At 44.4% G+C, this 18,315-nt stretch overlaps 1 protein-coding gene across 2 annotated transcripts in view; it reads right to left on the bottom strand.

The window, feature by feature from the left end:
- Positions 1-18,315, bottom strand: part of TMPRSS6 (transmembrane serine protease 6) — a 430,707-nt gene that overhangs the window by 122,896 nt on the left and 289,496 nt on the right. For both annotated transcript variants that reach the window (XM_077452249.1, XM_077452250.1), the window contains one exon: positions 321-431. In XM_077452249.1, coding sequence (XP_077308375.1) covers positions 321-431 — 111 coding nt within the window. The remainder of the gene's footprint in view (positions 1-320; positions 432-18,315) is intronic.

The raw sequence follows: 18,315 nt of genomic DNA, 5'->3' as shown, positions 1-18,315 counted from the left end.
AAAAAAGTTTGAACTATTATTTGGAACTTTATTTTTAGATGAATAATTTTCTGATGAATTTGCTTTCACATTATGTTATTATGTTTGTTTAATCACAGAGCATAGCTTTTATATTTTGAGCATCTTATCATCAGATGTGCCTATAATAGTATATATTTGTAATATAAAGAAAGGAATTAAAAATTCATATGTGATGATCACTACTTGTATTTCATTCATTTCATTTATATGCTTCTACATTAGCTGTAGAAAGGAATTCATCATATAACACAAGCAGTTATTGTAGATTCACTGGAGAACATGAAAGATGAATGGGGTACCTTGGTTACACTGCTGTTCATCTGTGCCATTAATACAGTTCTCAATCCCATCACATATCTCAGTAGAATTAATACATTCCCCATCTGGGCATTCATAACTGGCAGGACACACTGAAAAAAACAACAGCATTAAAACACACAATATAGGTTTTGATACATAGATTATATTTTAAATACATAGATTATTACCAAGAGGAACTGGAAAGGCGGGCTTATTCAATGCGGTAGTGCAAAGAAAACTGGAAGTATGTACATTTTTATCATCAATAACAAAAATAATTGCATTTTGCTTTTAGGAAAATTATTTTAGATTGCTCATGGTGAGTAACTGCGCTATGCACATTGTTCTTTGCCTCACTCAGTAAACCCTTAGCCCTTGTACACGCGGTCGGACATTCCAACAACAAAATCCGTTGGATTTTTTTCCGCCGGATTTTGTCTGAAGCTGGTGTTGTATACAGATGGTTGGACAAAGTTGTCGGAAAACCAGATCGTACGGAACGTTTCATAGTTTCATAGTTAGTAAGGTTGAATAAAGACACCAGTCCATCCAGTTCAACCTGAGTGAGTATCTACAATTGTCCCTATCCCTGTACATTGCACACTCACATCGGTCCCCATTCATCTACCAGGGCCAATTTTGGACAGAAGCCACGTGATGACGTTGTTTAGTTACGAGGCTAGCAGCCAATAGCTTTGGTCTAGGAATTTGATCTGAGCATGTGTGGCACTTTGTCCTATCGGAATTCTCTACAAATGATTGGACAAAGTCCGATCAGATCACGTTGTCGGAAAATTTTATATCCAGCTCTCAAACTTTGTTGGTCGGACATTCCGACGGAAAAAGTCAGATGGAGACCACACACGGTCTGATTATCCGACAACATGGTCCGTGTGTACAAGGGCTTAGGTGTGCAATTCTCTTTTCTATTTCTTCTTTTCTCTTCAGCCATTTGGATATTAGACAATAGAATTTTCTGTGAAGGTTCCCATCTATCCAGACTATGCTGTAGCTAGTTGCAGTCAACTGGCCTGGTTCTATAATATTAAGGATGTTTTGCTGCTCACCCAAGTATGTCAAGAAACATATCCAAGCATTTATAGTCACCAGGGTAATTCAGATACCTTCATCCAAGCACCATGAATTGTGTCAAGGCAGATGTTGACTGTCAAAGGACATGGCATATGGTTTGAAAGTCAGTGAAACCACCCTGTTCTAGTTCCATAATATAATGCCCCTTTCAAGTGTTCAGTTATACCAAGCAGGTGCTAATGATCATCAATTTCATATGTAGCTTGAAACACAGTCATTAACAGCAATGTAGTAGGCTTTAACTGGGCAGGGAACCCAAGACTCTGCTAAATTGCAGAAACTTTGCCAAACTCTGCTACTAAAGTGAGTTTGTGGAAGACAGTATCATGTCACAGGTCATACACATGGGAAAACTGAACACAGCAACAAGATACAAGGTAGTTATACTGCATCAGTAAGGTCTCTCCCAAGTAAAGATTTCAAAGCAGACTGGGGTTTCAAGATGTCATGTTCTTCCTCTTTTGAAGAAACACAACAAAATGGGCAACATTGAGTGCCATAGACCCAGTGGTCAGCGAAGGAAACTTATTGCAGCAGATAAAAGACACATCATGCTTATTTCCCTTTGACATTGGAAGATGTCTGGCAGTACCATCAGCACAGAACTGGTGGAAACCAGTGGGACCAGATACACCCATGTACTGCCCAGAGAAGTCTGGCCAGAAGTGATGTAAGAATTGTGGCCAACAAGCCATACCTCTGACATGGAAACAAGGCTAAGCGACTCAACCATGCACAAAAACATAGGAACTGGGGTGCAGAAAAGTGACAGCAGGTGCTTTGGAATAAGTTAAAGTTTGAGTATTTGGCTGTAGCTGGAGGCAGTTTGTTGGCCAAAGGGCTGTAGATGGCAAAATAACAAGTGTCTGCGGGCAACAGTGAAGTATGGTGGAGATTTCTTGGAAGTTTGGGGCTGTGTTTCTGAGTTGGAGATTTGGTCAGGATCAATGGTGTCCTCAATGCTGATAAATACAGGCAAATACTTACCCATTATGCCATGTGTGATTGGAATTTCTTCACACCTGCCTAAAACATTTGCACAGTAGTGTATATTTTCATTCTATATGTAGATTTCATCATGGTGTCCCTTTGATTGTTGCAGACACTCCATGAGTTTGAGGAATGCTTGTACTTTTTGTGTGGGGGGGGGGGGGGCTGCATGAGTCCCCCATCATTTGCCCTGATGTAGGCCATAGTTTAACCTCAAAATTTTACATCTTCCTGGTAGAATTTGATATATGCTTGCCTTATTGTCTGTGCAGTTCTTGTATGATTTAGGAGTATTTAAATATTATGAACTGACCCCTAAATTCTCTTGATGAAGCAAATTGCCATAGTCCCAAAAATGTGTTGAGTTTAAGAGTGCCTATTGATACCCATCAAAATAAAGTGTTTAACTGGGATATTGGGTATGCCCGTGGTAAAATGCAGACCACCTAACTTGGAAAATATGTAATTTGTTTGATCAATATCAGGGTTATGGCTGCAGCTAGATGCCATAACTCTGATATTTTATTTTCTCTCAGGCGCTGTACTTTCAGATAAAAGTGATCCCTGCAGTGGATCACCACGGGATTCCCCCCCCCCCCCCTCCTGAGCCTTCTCTGTCCTTGCATGCTCATGCAGAGTAGTGAACACATACGTAGGTCACGCCCACATATGTAAACAGGGTTTGCACCACACATGTGAGGTATCGCCAAGAAAGTCTGAGTGAGAGCAATAATTCTAGCACTAGACCTCCTCTGCAACTCTAAACTCGTAACCTGTAGACATTTTTAAAGCGTCGTTTGAGATTTTTAAGTATGATACTTTTGCGCCATTTTACAAGCTCGTGCAATTTTAAAGCATGACATGTTAGGTGTCTATTTACTTGGTGTAACATCATCTTTAATATTATACAAAAAAAGTCGGCATTATGTTTTAAAACATTTTTGTTAAACTGTATTTTAAAAATTGCATTTGAAAAACCACTGCACAAAACATAATAAATTGCAGTGACCACCAATTTATTCTCTAGGATCTCTGCTAAAAATATATATATACCGTATATAATCGAGTATATAATCGAGTATAAGCCGACCCGAATACAAGCCGAGGCTCCTAATTTTACCACAAAAAACTGAGAAAACGTATTGACTCGAGTAAAAGCCTAGGGTGGGAAATTCAGCAGCTACTGGTAAGGCACACATATGTACACAGACACACATACACATGTACACAGACACATACACCCCCCCCCCCCTACAGTAGAACAGCCCTTACATGTTAGGTGGTGTTCCTTGTCCCACTCCCAGCTCTTGTGCAGGACACACAAGGGGTGCACATGCAGGAATTTACCAGAGGGGGCAGCAAAGAGCTCGATGTCAGCTCAATAAAAACTCACACATTCCAAAAGCTAGCAAAGCCACAGAGCTCTCTTGCACCCGCCCCTGCCTTCTCCCATCCTGCCTCACTAGAGTATAAGCTGAGGGGGGCTTTTTCAGCATAAAATATGTGTTGAAAAACTCGGCTTATACACAAGTATATATGGCATATAACATTTGGGGGTTCTAAGTAATTTTTTAGGAAAAAATACAGATTTTTACAAGTGTCAGAAAAAGGCCTGGTCCCTAAGCGGTTAATACGGATGATAGGACACTACTTTCTGAGGAGTTACCACAGGGTCTTTCTTAACTTTTGTTTGAATGTAAAATATTGAGATTTTTAAAAGATGTTTTGTTAAATTAAATAGGTTATATATTTTTATAAAAAGAGTCTATATGTGAAATGTCCTAAGGCCTGATTCACACCTATGCAGGTTCCAGTTTGCATATACCAGGTGCATTTTGCGTTTTGCAATACACGTTTTTGATTCATTGAAGTCTATGGAACCAAAAAACAGAAAAAAGTCCCTGGCCCTTTCCATAAAATGCACATATATGAATTACATCCATAGGAAACCATGTTAAATGGACTGTAGTGTGTTTCTGCAAAACTGAAAACGCACTAAATAATGCATACGTGTGAACCAGGCCTAAAAGTCCAGCCAATTTCTTTTTTATCTCTTAACCACTTGCTTACTGGGCACTTAAACACCCTTCCTGACCAGACCAATTTTCAGCTTTTGGTGCTCTCACACTTTGAATGACAATTACTCAGTCATGCAACACTGTACCCAAATGAATTTTGTGTCCTTTTTTTCCCACAAATAGAGCTTTCTTTTGGTGGTATTTGATCACCTCTGGGGTTTTTATTTTTTGCGCTATAAATGAAAAAAGACCGAAAATTTTGAAAAAAAATGCATATTTCTTTGTTTCTGTGACAGAATTATGCAAATTATTAATTTTTCTTCATAAATTTTGGCCACAATTTATACTGCTACATATCTTTGGTAAAAATAACCCAAATTAGTGGATATTATTTGGTCTTTGTGAAAGTTAGAGAGTCTACAAGCTGTGGTGCGAATCGCACAAAATTGATCACATCTGATGTACTGGTGGCCTATCTCGCTTCTTGTGACCCGAACAAGCCAGGAAAGTACAAACACCCCCCAAATGACCCCTTTTTGGAAAGTAGACATTATAAGGTATTTAGTAAGAGGCATGGGGAGCTTTTTGATGTTGTCATTTTTTTCCCACAATTCTTTGCAAAATTAAAGCGGGAGTCCACCGGGACTCCGCGTTTTTTTTTTTTTTTAAAAGCCAGCAGCTACAAATACTGCAGCTGCTGACTTTTAAATAGTGACACTTACCTGTCCAGCGCGCCCGCGATGTCGGCACCCGAAGCCGATCGCTCGCTCGTCTATCGGGTCCTGCCGCCGCCATCTTGGGTATGGGAATCAGGAAATGGAGCCTTTCGGCTTCATTTCCTGGTTCCCTACTGCGCATGCGCGAGCCGCGCGGCGCAATCCGGACGGTCCCCGCTGCCTCTGGGAGCTGTGTGTTTCCCAGCAGGCAGCGGGGCACTTGCTGAAGGGGGCGGGCGCTTGCGGAAAGGGGCGTAACGCACGCCCCTTTCCGCAGAGAGCTAGCCCGGAAGTGGGTGCAGTTACCTGGATTATCCAGGTAACTGCACCCCCCTCCCCCCTGAAAGGTGCCGATTGTGGCGCCGGAGGGGGGGGGGATTCCGATGAGCGGAGGTCCATTTTAGGGTGGACCTCCGCTTTAAGATTTTTCATTTTTTTTTTATTTTTCTCCACAAAATTGTCATTGTAATAGGTTATTTCTCTCACATGGCATGTGTATACCACAAATGACACCCCCAAAAAAATTCTGCTACTCCTCCTGAGTATTACAATACCACATGTGTGTGACTTTTTCACAGCCTGGCCACATAGAGAGGCCCAACATGCAGGGAGCGCCATCACGTGTTCTAGGAGCATAAATTACACATCTAACTTGTTGACTACTTATTACACTTTTGAAATACCAGGACAATGACACGTGACACTGATGACAGATGGCACTGATACGTGGCAATGATGACACTTATACGTGGCACTGATGACACGTGGCACTGATGACAGATGGCACTAATATGTGGCACTGATGACAGATGACACTAATATGTGGCACTGATGACACGTGGCACTAAAACGTGGCACTGATGACACGTGGCACTAATACGTGGCACTGATGACACGTGGCACTAATACGTGGCACTGATGACACGTGGCACTAATACGTGGCACTAATACGTGCCACCGATGACAGATGGCACTAATACGTGGCACCGATGACGTGTGACACTGATGACAGATGGCACTGATAAGTGGCATTGATGACACGTGACACTGACAACAGATGGCACGTGACACTGACAGGTGGCACTGATACGTGGCACTGATGACAGATGGCACTAATACGTGGCACTGATGACAGATGCCACTATGTGGCACTAATGACACGTGGCACTGATGACAGATGCCACTTATACGTGGCACTGATGACAGATGGCACTGGGGACAAATGGCACTGACAACAGGTGGCACTGGGGACAGATAGCACTGGGGGCAGGTGGCACTGGGGTGGGGTGGATTGCACTGGGGTGGATGGCACTGGGGTGGATGGCACTGGGGCGGATGGCACTGGGGCAGGATGGCACTGGGGCAGGATGGCACTGGGGCGGATGGCACTGGGGCAGGATGGCACTGGGGCAGTATTGCACTGGGGGAGGATGGCACTGGGGGAGGATGGCACTGGGGGAGGATGGCACTTTTTTTTGCACTTTTTTTTTCTCTGTGCACTGACGGCTGCTGCAGCCGTTCATCTCTCCCCTCTCACACGCTGTCTGTGTGAGGAGGGAGAGTGGCGCTGAGAGATGATCTCATATGTTTACATATGAGATCATCTCCCATTGGACACGCCGATCACGCTGTAAACGGCCGCTGTGATTGGCAGTTTACAGCGATCTGTGTTTGCCTGTCCCCGGGGGACACGGCGAACACAGAACTTCCGCGATGCGCGCCCGCGGCGGCGCGCATTGCGGAAGTAAACAATAGGACGTCCAGGGACAGCCAATTGCAGGAAAGCGCCTGCTCTAAGGCCGTAAATCGGCTATAGGGCGGGCGCGAGGTGGTTAAATTGTTTGTAGAAGGATGTGGCACAATAATTATCGTCTTGCCAAAACAAAGTTTAGAAAATAGAGGTATGGTGGGCCAATTTGCTGAATTTCAATAGGAGTAATTAGGAAGGAGTAGTAATTGGCTTCCAGAGGTGGCGATGTCTGAATGTATTTTACTGCAGCTGAATTGCCTCCTCTGATTTGCTTTCTAAAGGGTTTATTGAACCTTATGAGCAGCGGTTTTGCAGTATGAACATGTGCTTGGTGGTCCATAAGACATGGTCCTGCTGGGACCCTTTACACTTTGCAAGCACAATATAACGCAGTTTGGGCTCAAGTGACCTCAATATCACCCTTCTACACTTTCTCTAACGTGTATTTTAATAAACCTTTAAATTATGGATAGAATAGAGGATGGTTAAAGCTGTCGTCAGGTTTATTTTTTGCTGTAGGGAGATAAACCTTCTCTATTTGTCCTGGTCACCACCGTCATCAAAACAGAAGGTGATGGGAAATGCTTCAGTAATAACTAATAGAGTATTTCCCCTCACTTTCTACCGAGTCTTGGGGACAGGAAAGTAAATTAAATATATATAAAATAGGACCTAGGTACAAAAAAAAATCTCTAATTACTCAAAACTACTAAAAAAATTGCAAAATTCTGAAAAGTCAAATAATTTTGTAGTACGATTGAAGCCATCAGAAATATCAAGGGATATATCAAAGTAATATTTTGATAAAATAGTTTTAGCGGTAGTAAATTTTCTTGGCAAGCATTCAGGAATAGATACGGTAGAATTTTATAATGCAATATGTGAAAAGGCACATCAAGACACCAGTAATGTGAACATCTACAACAACAAAAAACTAGTTAAGAAAAACAGCAAAGGGGATGCTGCACTATTCATGTGAGGCCATGAAATATTGTACTTGCAAGTCAAGGAAATGAATAGGCAGTTGCCGGTATATACAGTAGAGGTGTGAAAAGGGCACCATTTGATTTCAGCAGTCTCCTTTGTACTGCTTTTTCACGTGCTGTCTGTCAAATGGCCAAATTTGCAAGCTAGAAGACAAAGATGACAGCCAACGTTTTTTGCAAGGCTATACTTCCCCTGGGGATCATAGGAGTGCAGTTAATTCTGCACTCCTGTGACCCGTTTTTTCTGCCGACCGCAGGGTAAAGTCTGCTGTTGGCTGACGTCACTCACCTGAGCCCGGCATTACAGTTGGGATTAGATATGTGCAGAATGAAAAAATGTGTAGAGTTTAGTTTCAGATAGATTCATTATCTTATTAATTTTGTTTTGTTATTCATTTTCTAAGGATATCCAAATTTTCAAAACGATTACAATTCGAAATGGTCGAAAACTGATCAACCGATCTGACATCTGTGTAAAGAATAGCTGTTTTTTAGGAGCAGGCTGTCAATTTGGTGGTAATGTCCTTAAAAACCATGACTCATCTGTTGCTGCCCCCACTCCTGAACCATACCAGGCCACATGTCCTCAAGGTGCTTTGGGGAGATTCCCCCCACTGCCTTAAAGCACCCCCATGCCAAAAAAATAAAAAGTCCTAAGGGCCTGGTATGGATTTCAGGGGGTGGGAGGGGGGCCACACAGTTTTTTTTTAAAAATTGTTAGCCTGGAGTTATCCTCAAAATCCATACCAGACCCGAAGGGCCTGGTATGGATTGGGGGGACCCCCACACTGTTTAAAAAAAAAAAAATTTTAATGCTATTCCAAATATACAAAACTATTGTATATGCCATTCCAAATATACACAATTATTGTATATGTAAAACTAAAATAAATAGTTTTGTATCTTCAGTATTTATCAGTGTATAACACATACTTTTTCCCCCTGAAAATCAGGGGGAAATCGTGTGTGCGTGTTTTACGCCGATCCCTGCTACTCGGAGTGGAAGGAAGGGACGAGCACCACTGGATGACACAGAGCCACGATCTCCTTTGTATCCGGCGCTGTCACACACAGTCCTGCCCCCCTGGCCCGGCATTGGTCCATCATATGAGCCAGGCGGGACTGTAAGTGACTGAGCACCGGATACACAGGAGATTGTGGATCTGTGTCATCCAGCACTGGCGCGGCTGCAATCATCTGCAAAGGCGAGTCTGCAGATGTATACTAAACAGGCTGCAATCATAGGCACATTAGAGGCTGCAATCATGGGCACATTAGAAGCTGCCGATGGTCATAGATTAGGCTGTATTGATGGGCACTGGTGAGTAGCGATGAGCCCGATGTTCAAAGGTAAGGTAAGGTAAGTTCAACTTGAACATCGGGTGTTCACCTATTTGTCGAATAGCGAACAATTTGGGGTGTTCACGGCAAATTCAAAAGCCGTGGAACACCCTTTAAAAGTCTATGGGAGAAATCAAAAGTGCTATTTTTTAAGGCTTATATGAATGGAATTGTCATAAAAAGTGTTTGGGGACCTGGGTCCTGCCCCAGGGGACATGTATCAATGGAAAAAAAGTTTTAAAAACAGCCGTTTTTTGGGGAGCAGAAGCCTTCAGAAGCCTTTAAAATTAGCACTTTTGATTATTCATGTTCGTGTCTCATAGACTTTAACGGTGTTCATGTGTGCGAACAAATTCTTTGCCTGTTCACGTGTTCTGCTGCGAACTGAACCGGGGGGGTTCGGCTCATCCCTACTGGTGAGGCTGCAAAGCACTGACCCTTATTTGTTTTTTTTCTGAAACTTCCCTCTTAAAGTTATGGTGTGTGTTATACGCTGATGAATAAAGAAATGTGTTTGTATCTTCTGCATTTACTGGATGTAGTTACCGTGTATTTTGTTTATTTGTGGATTGGAACTGGAATAGCATTAAAGAATGAAAAAACAAATGCCAAATATACAAAAATTTTGGAATTAGTTTTGTATTGTTGGCATACAAATTTCAATAGCTGGATGTTAAAGACTGGCTGGCCACAACGTCCTTAACTAATACTTACCTGCTGTCCAGATTCCCCGCTGACAGCAGAATGTAAACAAAATAATTGCGGGCATTACATAAAAAAAAAAAAAAAAAAAAGAGTGGGTTACCCCCCCAAAATTTATACCAGATCTTTTTCCGAGTATGCAGCCTGGGAAGTCAGGAAAGGGGGGGAGGGATGTGCTCACTCACCGCCCTCCCGAACCATACCAGACTACATGCCCTCAACATGAACGCTACTGCTGACCTGAAAGGCCTGCAGACATCGCTTGCCTCACGGTATCTGACATGTGGGGTTCCCACGGACAGTGTAAATAAACAAAGGGGTGTGATCACCCAATGACAGATGACCCTGCCCCTTTTTTTATTTTTCATCAGCACTGGGTACCAGAGCTGTCAGTCAGCGGGAGCCTAGCGACTAAATAAACAAAGGACAAGGGCCATCCGCTGTCACTGATCTCACCCTTTATTTATTCACAGTCGGTGGGAACCTGACATGTTAGATGCCAGGAGGCAAGCAACATGTGTGGGCCTGTTTTATTTTTTTTGGGTCAGAGGTGGCGCCGTTCATTGTGATTGGTGCTGGATTTACTTCGAGGGCCATTGTTTTTTTTTTTTTTTAATAAAGGACTTCAAAATCATCAAAATCTGTCTCTTTGTTTTTATGTTTTTTTTTTTTTTTTTTTTAACAATTCGTTTTTATTGAAAATTTTGCATATGTCATATACAGGTAGAAATAGACATAACAAAGGAAGAGATACAATAAAAAAAAAGAACACTTAACCACTTTCAGACCGGACCATTTTGCTGGTAAATGACCAGAGGTCTTTTTACACTTTGGCACTGCACTGCTTTAACTGGTAATTGCGCGGTCATGCAATGTTGTACCCAAACAAAATTTGCGTCCTTTTCTTCCCACAAATAGAGCTTTCTTTTGATGGTATTTGATTGCCTCTGCGATTTTTATTTTTTGCGATATAAACGTAAAAAGACCGCAAATTTTGAAAAAAAATGATATTTTCTACTTTTTGTTATTAGAAAAATCCAATAAACTCAATTTTAGTCATACATTTAGGCCAAAATGTATTCAGCCACATGTCTTTGGTAAAAAAAAAGTCAATAATTGTATATTTATTGGTTTGCGCAAAAGTTGTCACATCTACAAACTAAGGTACGTTTTCTGGAATTTACGCAGCTTTTAGTTTACGACTGCCTATCTCATTTCTTGAGGTGCTAAAATGGCAGGGCAGTACAAAACCCCCCCAAATGACCCCATTTTGGAAAGTAGACCCCCTAAGGAAATTGATAAGAGGCATGTTGAGCCCATTGAATATTTTATTTTTTTGCCTCAAGCGATTGAATAATGACAAAAAAAAAAATTTTTTTTTTTTTTTACACAAAGTTGTCACTAAATGATATATTGCTCACACATGCTATGGGCGTATGTGAAATGACACCCCAAAATAAATTCTGCTGCTTCTCCTGAGTATGGGGATACCACATATGTGGGACTTTTTGGGAGCCTAGCCGCGTACGGGGCCCCGAAAACCAAGCACCGCCTTCAGGCTTTCTAAGGGCGTAAATTTTTGAGTTCACTTCTCACTACCTATTACAGTTTTGAAGGCCATAAAATGCCAAGATGGCACAAAACCCCCACAAATGACCCCATTTTAGAAAGTAGACACCCCAAGCTATTTGCTGAGAGGCATGTTGAGTTCATGGAATATTTTATATTTTGCCACAAGTTGCGGGAAAATTACAAACTTTTTTTTTTTTTTTTTTTTTTAACAAAGTTGTCACTAAATGATATATTGCTCATGCATGCCATGGGCATATGTGAAATGACACCCCAAAATAAATTCTGCTGCTTCTCCTGAGTACGGGGATACCACATATGTGGGACTTTTTGGGAGCCTAGCCGCGTACGGGGCCCCGAAAACCAAGCACCGCCTTCAGGCTTTCTAAGGGCGTAAATTTTTGAGTTCACTTCTCACTACCTATTACAGTTTTGAAGGCCATAAAATGCCAAGATGGCACAAAACCCCCACAAATGACCCCATTTTAGAAAGTAGACACCCCAAGCTATTTGCTGAGAGGCATGTTGAGTCCATGGAATATTTTATATTTTGCCACAAGTTGCGGGAAAATTACAAACTTTTTTTTTTTTTCTTTTCACAAAGTTGTCACTAAATGATATATTGCTCACGCATGCCATGGGCATATGTGAAATGACACCCCAAAATAAATTCTGCTGCTTCTCCTGAGTATGGGGATACCACATATGTGGGACTTTTTGGGAGCCTAGCCGCGTACGGGGCCCCGAAAACCAAGCACCGCCTTCAGGCTTTCTAAGGGCGTTACAGTTTTGAAGGCCATAAAATGCCAAGATGGCACAAACCCCCCCCAAATGACCCCATTTTGGAAAGTAGACACCCCTAAATTTAGGGGTACACTAGTGAGACTAGGTAATAAATGGCGGGTGCCCTGAAACTATAAAAAAATAACTAACCAACCAGCGTCACCTGTAACAGTTATATGGTGATCACTGGTGAAAGGGTTAACTAGGGGGCAATTAGGGGGCTTTATGCGGTAGTATATGGGGGTCCCTGGCGCTATAAAAAGCTGCAGCGAACCTAAATACCTACCTGCCTAACTAGCGTCACCTGTGACACTAATACAGCGATCAGAAAAACGATCGCTTATTAGGCTGGGTTCACACTGGAGCGATGCGGGAACGCCACGAATGCGCGGCGGGTTCCCGCATCGCATGCCTCCCGGCGGCAGTTCACACTGCCCTATGCGAACTGCTGGGAGTGTCAGTGAAATGTTACTGACACCCCCAGATCAGTTCGCATATCGCAGTGCGATCTGCAAACTCGGATCGCATGGTGTGAACACCCATGCGATCCGATTCTGCTGCGGGCCAAAAAAAGGGTCCCGTGCGAATTTGCGGCGGGTGCGGCGAATGGCTGAACTCGAATCGCACAGAGATCGGATGTGATTTGCACTGCAGTGCGGTGCGAATCACATCCGTTCTCATAAACCGCTGCAATGTGAACCCAGCCTTAGTGACACTGGCGACGGGGGGTGATCACGGGGTTAAACCTTTATTGGGGGGGTTAGGGGGGTACCTTAGAACTAAAGGGGGCTAACCCTAACTGCCCTAACAGTTATTAGTCACAAATGACACCCGCCGGGTGATCAGGGGGTTAAACCTTTATTAGGTAATAAATGGCGGGTGCCCTGAAACTATAAAAAAATAACTAACCAACCAGCGTCACCTGTAACAGTTATATGGTGATCACTGGTGAAAGGGTTAACTAGGGGGCAATTAGGGGGCTTTATGCGGTAGTATATGGGGGTCCCTGGCGCTATAAAAAGCTGCAGCGAACCTAAATACCTACCTGCCTAACTAGCGTCACCTGTGACACTAATACAGCGATCAGAAAAACGATCGCTTATTAGGCTGGGTTCACACTGGAGCGATGCGGGAACGCCACGAATGCGCGGCGGGTTCCCGCATCGCATGCCTCCCGGCGGCAGTTCACACTGCCCTATGCGAACTGCTGGGAGTGTCAGTGAAATGTTACTGACACCCCCAGATCAGTTCGCATATCGCAGTGCGATCTGCAAACTCGGATCGCATGGTGTGAACACCCATGCGATCCGATTCTGCTGCGGGCCAAAAAAAGGGTCCCGTGCGAATTTGCGGCGGGTGCGGCGAATGGCTGAACTCGAATCGCACAGAGATCGGATGTGATTTGCACTGCAGTGCGGTGCGAATCACATCCGTTCTCATAAACCGCTGCAATGTGAACCCAGCCTTAGTGACACTGGCGACGGGGGGTGATCACGGGGTTAAACCTTTATTGGGGGGGTTAGGGGGGTACCTTAGAACTAAAGGGGGCTAACCCTAACTGCCCTAACAGTTATTAGTCACAAATGACACCCGCCGGGTGATCAGGGGGTTAAACCTTTATTAGGTAATAAATGGCGGGTGCCCTGAAACTATAAAAAAATAACTAACCAACCAGCGTCACCTGTAACAGTTATATGGTGATCACTGGTGAAAGGGTTAACTAGGGGGCAATCAGGGGGCTTTATGCGGTAGTATATGGGGGTCCCTGGCGCTATAAAAAGCTGCGGCGAACCTAAATACCTACCTGCCTAACTAGCGTCACCTGTGACACTAATACGGCGATCAGAAAAATGATCGCTTATTAGGCTGGGTTCACACTGGAGCGATGCGGAAACGCCGCGAATCCGCGGCGGGTTCCCGCATCGCATGCCTCCCGGCGGCAGTTCACACTGCCCTATGCGAACTGCTGGGAGTGTCAGTGAAATGTTACTGACACCCCCAGATCAGTTCGCATATCGCAGTGCGATCTGCAAACTCGGATCGCATGGTGTGAACACCCATGCGATCCGATTCTGCTGCGGGCCAAAAAAAGGGTCCCGTGCGAATTTGCGGCGGGTGCGGCGGGTGTGGCGGGTGCGGCGAATGGCTGAACTCGAATCACACAGAGATCGGATGTGATTTGCACTGCAGTGCGGTGCGAATCACATTCGTTCTCATAAACCGCTGCAATGTGAACCCAGCCTTAGTGACACTGGCGACGGGGGGTGATCACGGGGTTAAACCTTTATTGGGGGGGTTAGGGGGGTACATTAGAACTAAAGGGGGCTAACTCTAACTGCCCTAACAGTTATTACAGTCACAAATGACACCAATGCAAAAAAAAAAAAAATAAATTACATTGGTGTCACTGTAACTGGGGGGCAGGGATAATTGGGGGGGGTGATCGGGGGGTAAAGGGGGGGTGTGAGTGTGCCTGGCATGTTCTACTGTGTGTGTAGAGTGTTGGTGCAACTTACTGATCCGCTCTCCTCCGTGTCGGAACGAAAAATACCGACACGGAGGAGAGAATACATCACTTCCTCTCCTGTGTTTACATTACAGGAGAGGAAGTGATGTCACCGGGGATTTCTATTCGTCTGGAGCGATCGCGAGGGGGTGGCCATGAATGAATGGCCGTCCCCTCGTCCGGGATCGCTCCCGAACGAATACCGACCGCCGCAGGCACCGGGCGGGGGCCCGATCGGGCCCCCGACCCGCGGGAGGCAAGGGACGTACATGTATGTCCTTATGCCTGCCCGTGCCATTGTACCGACGTACATCGGCGTGCGGCGGTCGGCAACTGGTTAAAGGATAATCCGTAGGACGGAATACAAGGGAATGCCGATTCTCTTAAGTAGAAAATATACATACAACAACCAGTAACATACAAGCCTAGATTCATTTTCATCTAAGGGTACTGACACAAGCTGTATGTTGAACTTACAGACTCCACTGAGTAGTGGGTGCTATCCTCTCTACTTAGATAGGAAACAGTGGGTATTCTGCTTAGAGGAACAGGGAAGGGGGGGGGGGGAAGAGAAAGAGACGGGGAATAAGGGAAAGGGGAAGAAAAGGAAAGATTAGGAATGGGGATAATAGGTCAAAGGTCCAAGGTCTAGCGGTCATCTCCAATCTACACGTCTGTAACACTCAGTAAGGTCAAGCGGGCTTGTACCATTCTGTCCACACTCGCCATTTATTCATCATCTTCATTCTATTACCTTGTCTGCTAGCAATTAAGGTTTCATATACAAAGTGGATTTGGGTGGTAGCTAAAACCTCAGATACTCTTGGGGCATAGTCTGATTTCCAATGTTTCGCTATTAGCGTACGAGCCACCAATAAAATGTGTGTTACCACCACTCTAGACTCAGGAGGAAAGTTGTCTATTCCTATGTTCAATATAGCAAGTGCGGGGTTAGGTCTAGTTATGATTCCCAATACACTGGACACAACGCGGAACAAGGAGTTCCAGAAGCTAGTCAGGCTCCTACAACTCCAAAACACGTGGTACAGATTTCCAATGTCTCCGCACAGTCTCCAGCACAGCGGGGACCCTCCACGGTCAAATTTGGATATTTTGTATGGTGTGAGATACCATCTTAGGGCGATTCTTTGTGATAGCTCCCAGTGATTAACGGATTTGGAAGAAGCATAGACGGCTCGAAAAGCCGCTATCCATTGCTGAGGTGTGAAGGAAGTATTCATATCCCTTTCCCATAACGCGTAGGGGCGAGATTTAACAAACTCTAATTTGCTTTGGTAAATATTATAAAAGAGGGAAATCCCACCCCGGGCTAGGAAGTTGGAGTTGTAGAACTTCCAAGCAGCTTTAGGCATAAGCACCTGGTGCGTCTTTATGGACCTCAAGCAATGTAATATACGGTGGTGAGTATACCTATCTGTGGGTGAAAGTCCATATCGTTCCTGAAGTATGTCAAAGGGAATGAGCCTAGCCTCAGTGTATAAGTCAGCAATGAATTTGATTCCTTTGTCATGCCATGTAACCGTAGGGAGGTCGGGAACCATGTAGGAAATAACTTTTAAGGGTACAGGGAACTCCATGGTCCCCTGCCCCTCTGAAGCTAGGTTAATGAGAGTCCTTCAGGCCAACAAAGAGGCCTGGATGGTGGGAGGAAAAATATGCACAGAGTACGGTTTCAGGGTATCTAAGAGGAGCAGTAGTGTCAGGTCACCTGTCGGGCACAGGGCTCTTTCCAACTCGACCCAGGGGGTCACACATGAGGGATTAAGCCAATGTTTGACTTGAGTAAGTAGTGAGGCCCTGTAGTAGTCCCGGAGATCCACTAGCCCCATGCCTCCCGCTCTCCTATGTTTCACCAATAGTGATTTAGCACATCTCGGTTTCTTACCTCTCCATAGGAATTGTCTGAGTATCGCATGAAAGGGTCCAAAGTGGACCTCTCCTAAGGGGATTGGGAGGGTACGGAACACGTACAGAATCTGCGGTAAAATAATCATTTTAAAGGTGGCTAACCGTCCCGTCCAGGTTAATTCGGTTTTGTTCAGTTGGGCGATTTCTGTTTTAAGTTTTGTCAATAAAGGAGAGAAGTTGGAAGGGGCCAATTGTTTAAGTTCTTTTGTTACCTTGATGCCCAGGTAAGTAATGTGTTCTGAGCTCCAGCTATAAGGGAACTCCTTTTTCAGTGCAGCCTCTAAGGGGGGGGGGGACGTCTAGGCCTAAGTTTAAGGATTTAGTCGAATTAACTTTATAGAAGGAGATGTTTCCAAATTCCTTCAGGGTCTGAGTGACTCGTCTAAGAGAGATGTCCGGGGTGGTTAAAAATAGAATAATGTCATCTGCAAATAAATTCAGCACATGCTCCCTACCCCCCACCTTAAAGCCAGTGATAGAGGGGTCGGACCTCACCCTCTCCGCCAATGGCTCAATTAGAAGGTTAAAGATGGAGGGGGACAGGGGGCACCCCTGTCTCATACCGTTTGTTATGTCAAAAACAGAGGACAACATGTTAGATGTGTAAACCTGTGCGCAAGGAGAGGAGTACAAAGCCAACACAGCTGACAGTATCGGGCCCGAGAAACCAAACTCCATCAAAACCTGTCTCATATAGCCCCAGTGAATCCTGTAGAACGCCTTCTCCGCATCCAAAGAGAGGAGCAGAGAAGGCGTCCGACAGGCCTTTGCATACTGGACGATATTAATGACCCTTCTGGTGGCATCCGATGCCTGTCTACCTGTAGTGAAGCCCGATTGATCGGGGTTAATAATAGAAGGAAGTATCGGGAGCAATCTGAGCGCTAATATCTTTGCGTATACCTTAACATCGGTATTAAGTAGAGATATCGGCCTAAAATTTGCCGGAGTAGTAGGTTCTTTACCAGGTTTCGGGATCGTGACAACATATGCCTTAAGCATCTCTTTAGGGAAAGAGGCCGAGGACACTGCTGCTGCATACACCTGTTGCAGCGTTGGAGACAACTGCTCACCAAAGGCTTTATAATAGTCATTGGATAGGCCGTCCGGGCCAGGGGATTTACCCAGCGGGAGCGTGCCGATGACCCTTTCGATCTCAGACCTAGTCACTGGGGAGTTAAGAGTAGCTAGCTGTTCCTTCGCAAGCTTTGGCAACCTAATACTAGCTAAGAACGCTTGTATGGCATCGTCGGTAGGCTTAGTAGTGTTTGGATCTTTGCTCAGATTATAAAGTGTTGCATAATATTCGGCAAATGATTCTGCTATCTCTTGCGGGTTAACAAGTTTCCCATTGCCTTGAGGTCCTAATAAATACGGTATTCTAGATTTAGTTCTAATGCCTCTAAGCCTCTGTGCCAAAAACTTGCCTGCTCTATTACCGGAGGAGTAGAAGGACATACGCAGTGAGCGCACATATTTTTCAATTTGCTCAATTAACATAAGTCTGAGATCGGAACGAGCCCTGGACAGCTGTTGAGCTAAATTTGGGTCAGTATTAGATTTGTTAAGGGATTCAAGAGTTTTTATGGTGGTAAGCAGTTGATCCACCTTG

This window comes from Lithobates pipiens, unplaced genomic scaffold (genome assembly GCF_037356315.1).
Source record: "Lithobates pipiens isolate NorthernLeopardFrog02 unplaced genomic scaffold, aLitPip1_a1.2 Scaffold_23, whole genome shotgun sequence".
In the NCBI taxonomy this organism is placed as follows: Eukaryota; Metazoa; Chordata; class Amphibia; order Anura; family Ranidae; genus Lithobates; species Lithobates pipiens.
The sequence above is the reverse complement of the archived record's forward strand: the minus strand, read 5'-3'. Positions and strand labels throughout refer to the sequence as shown.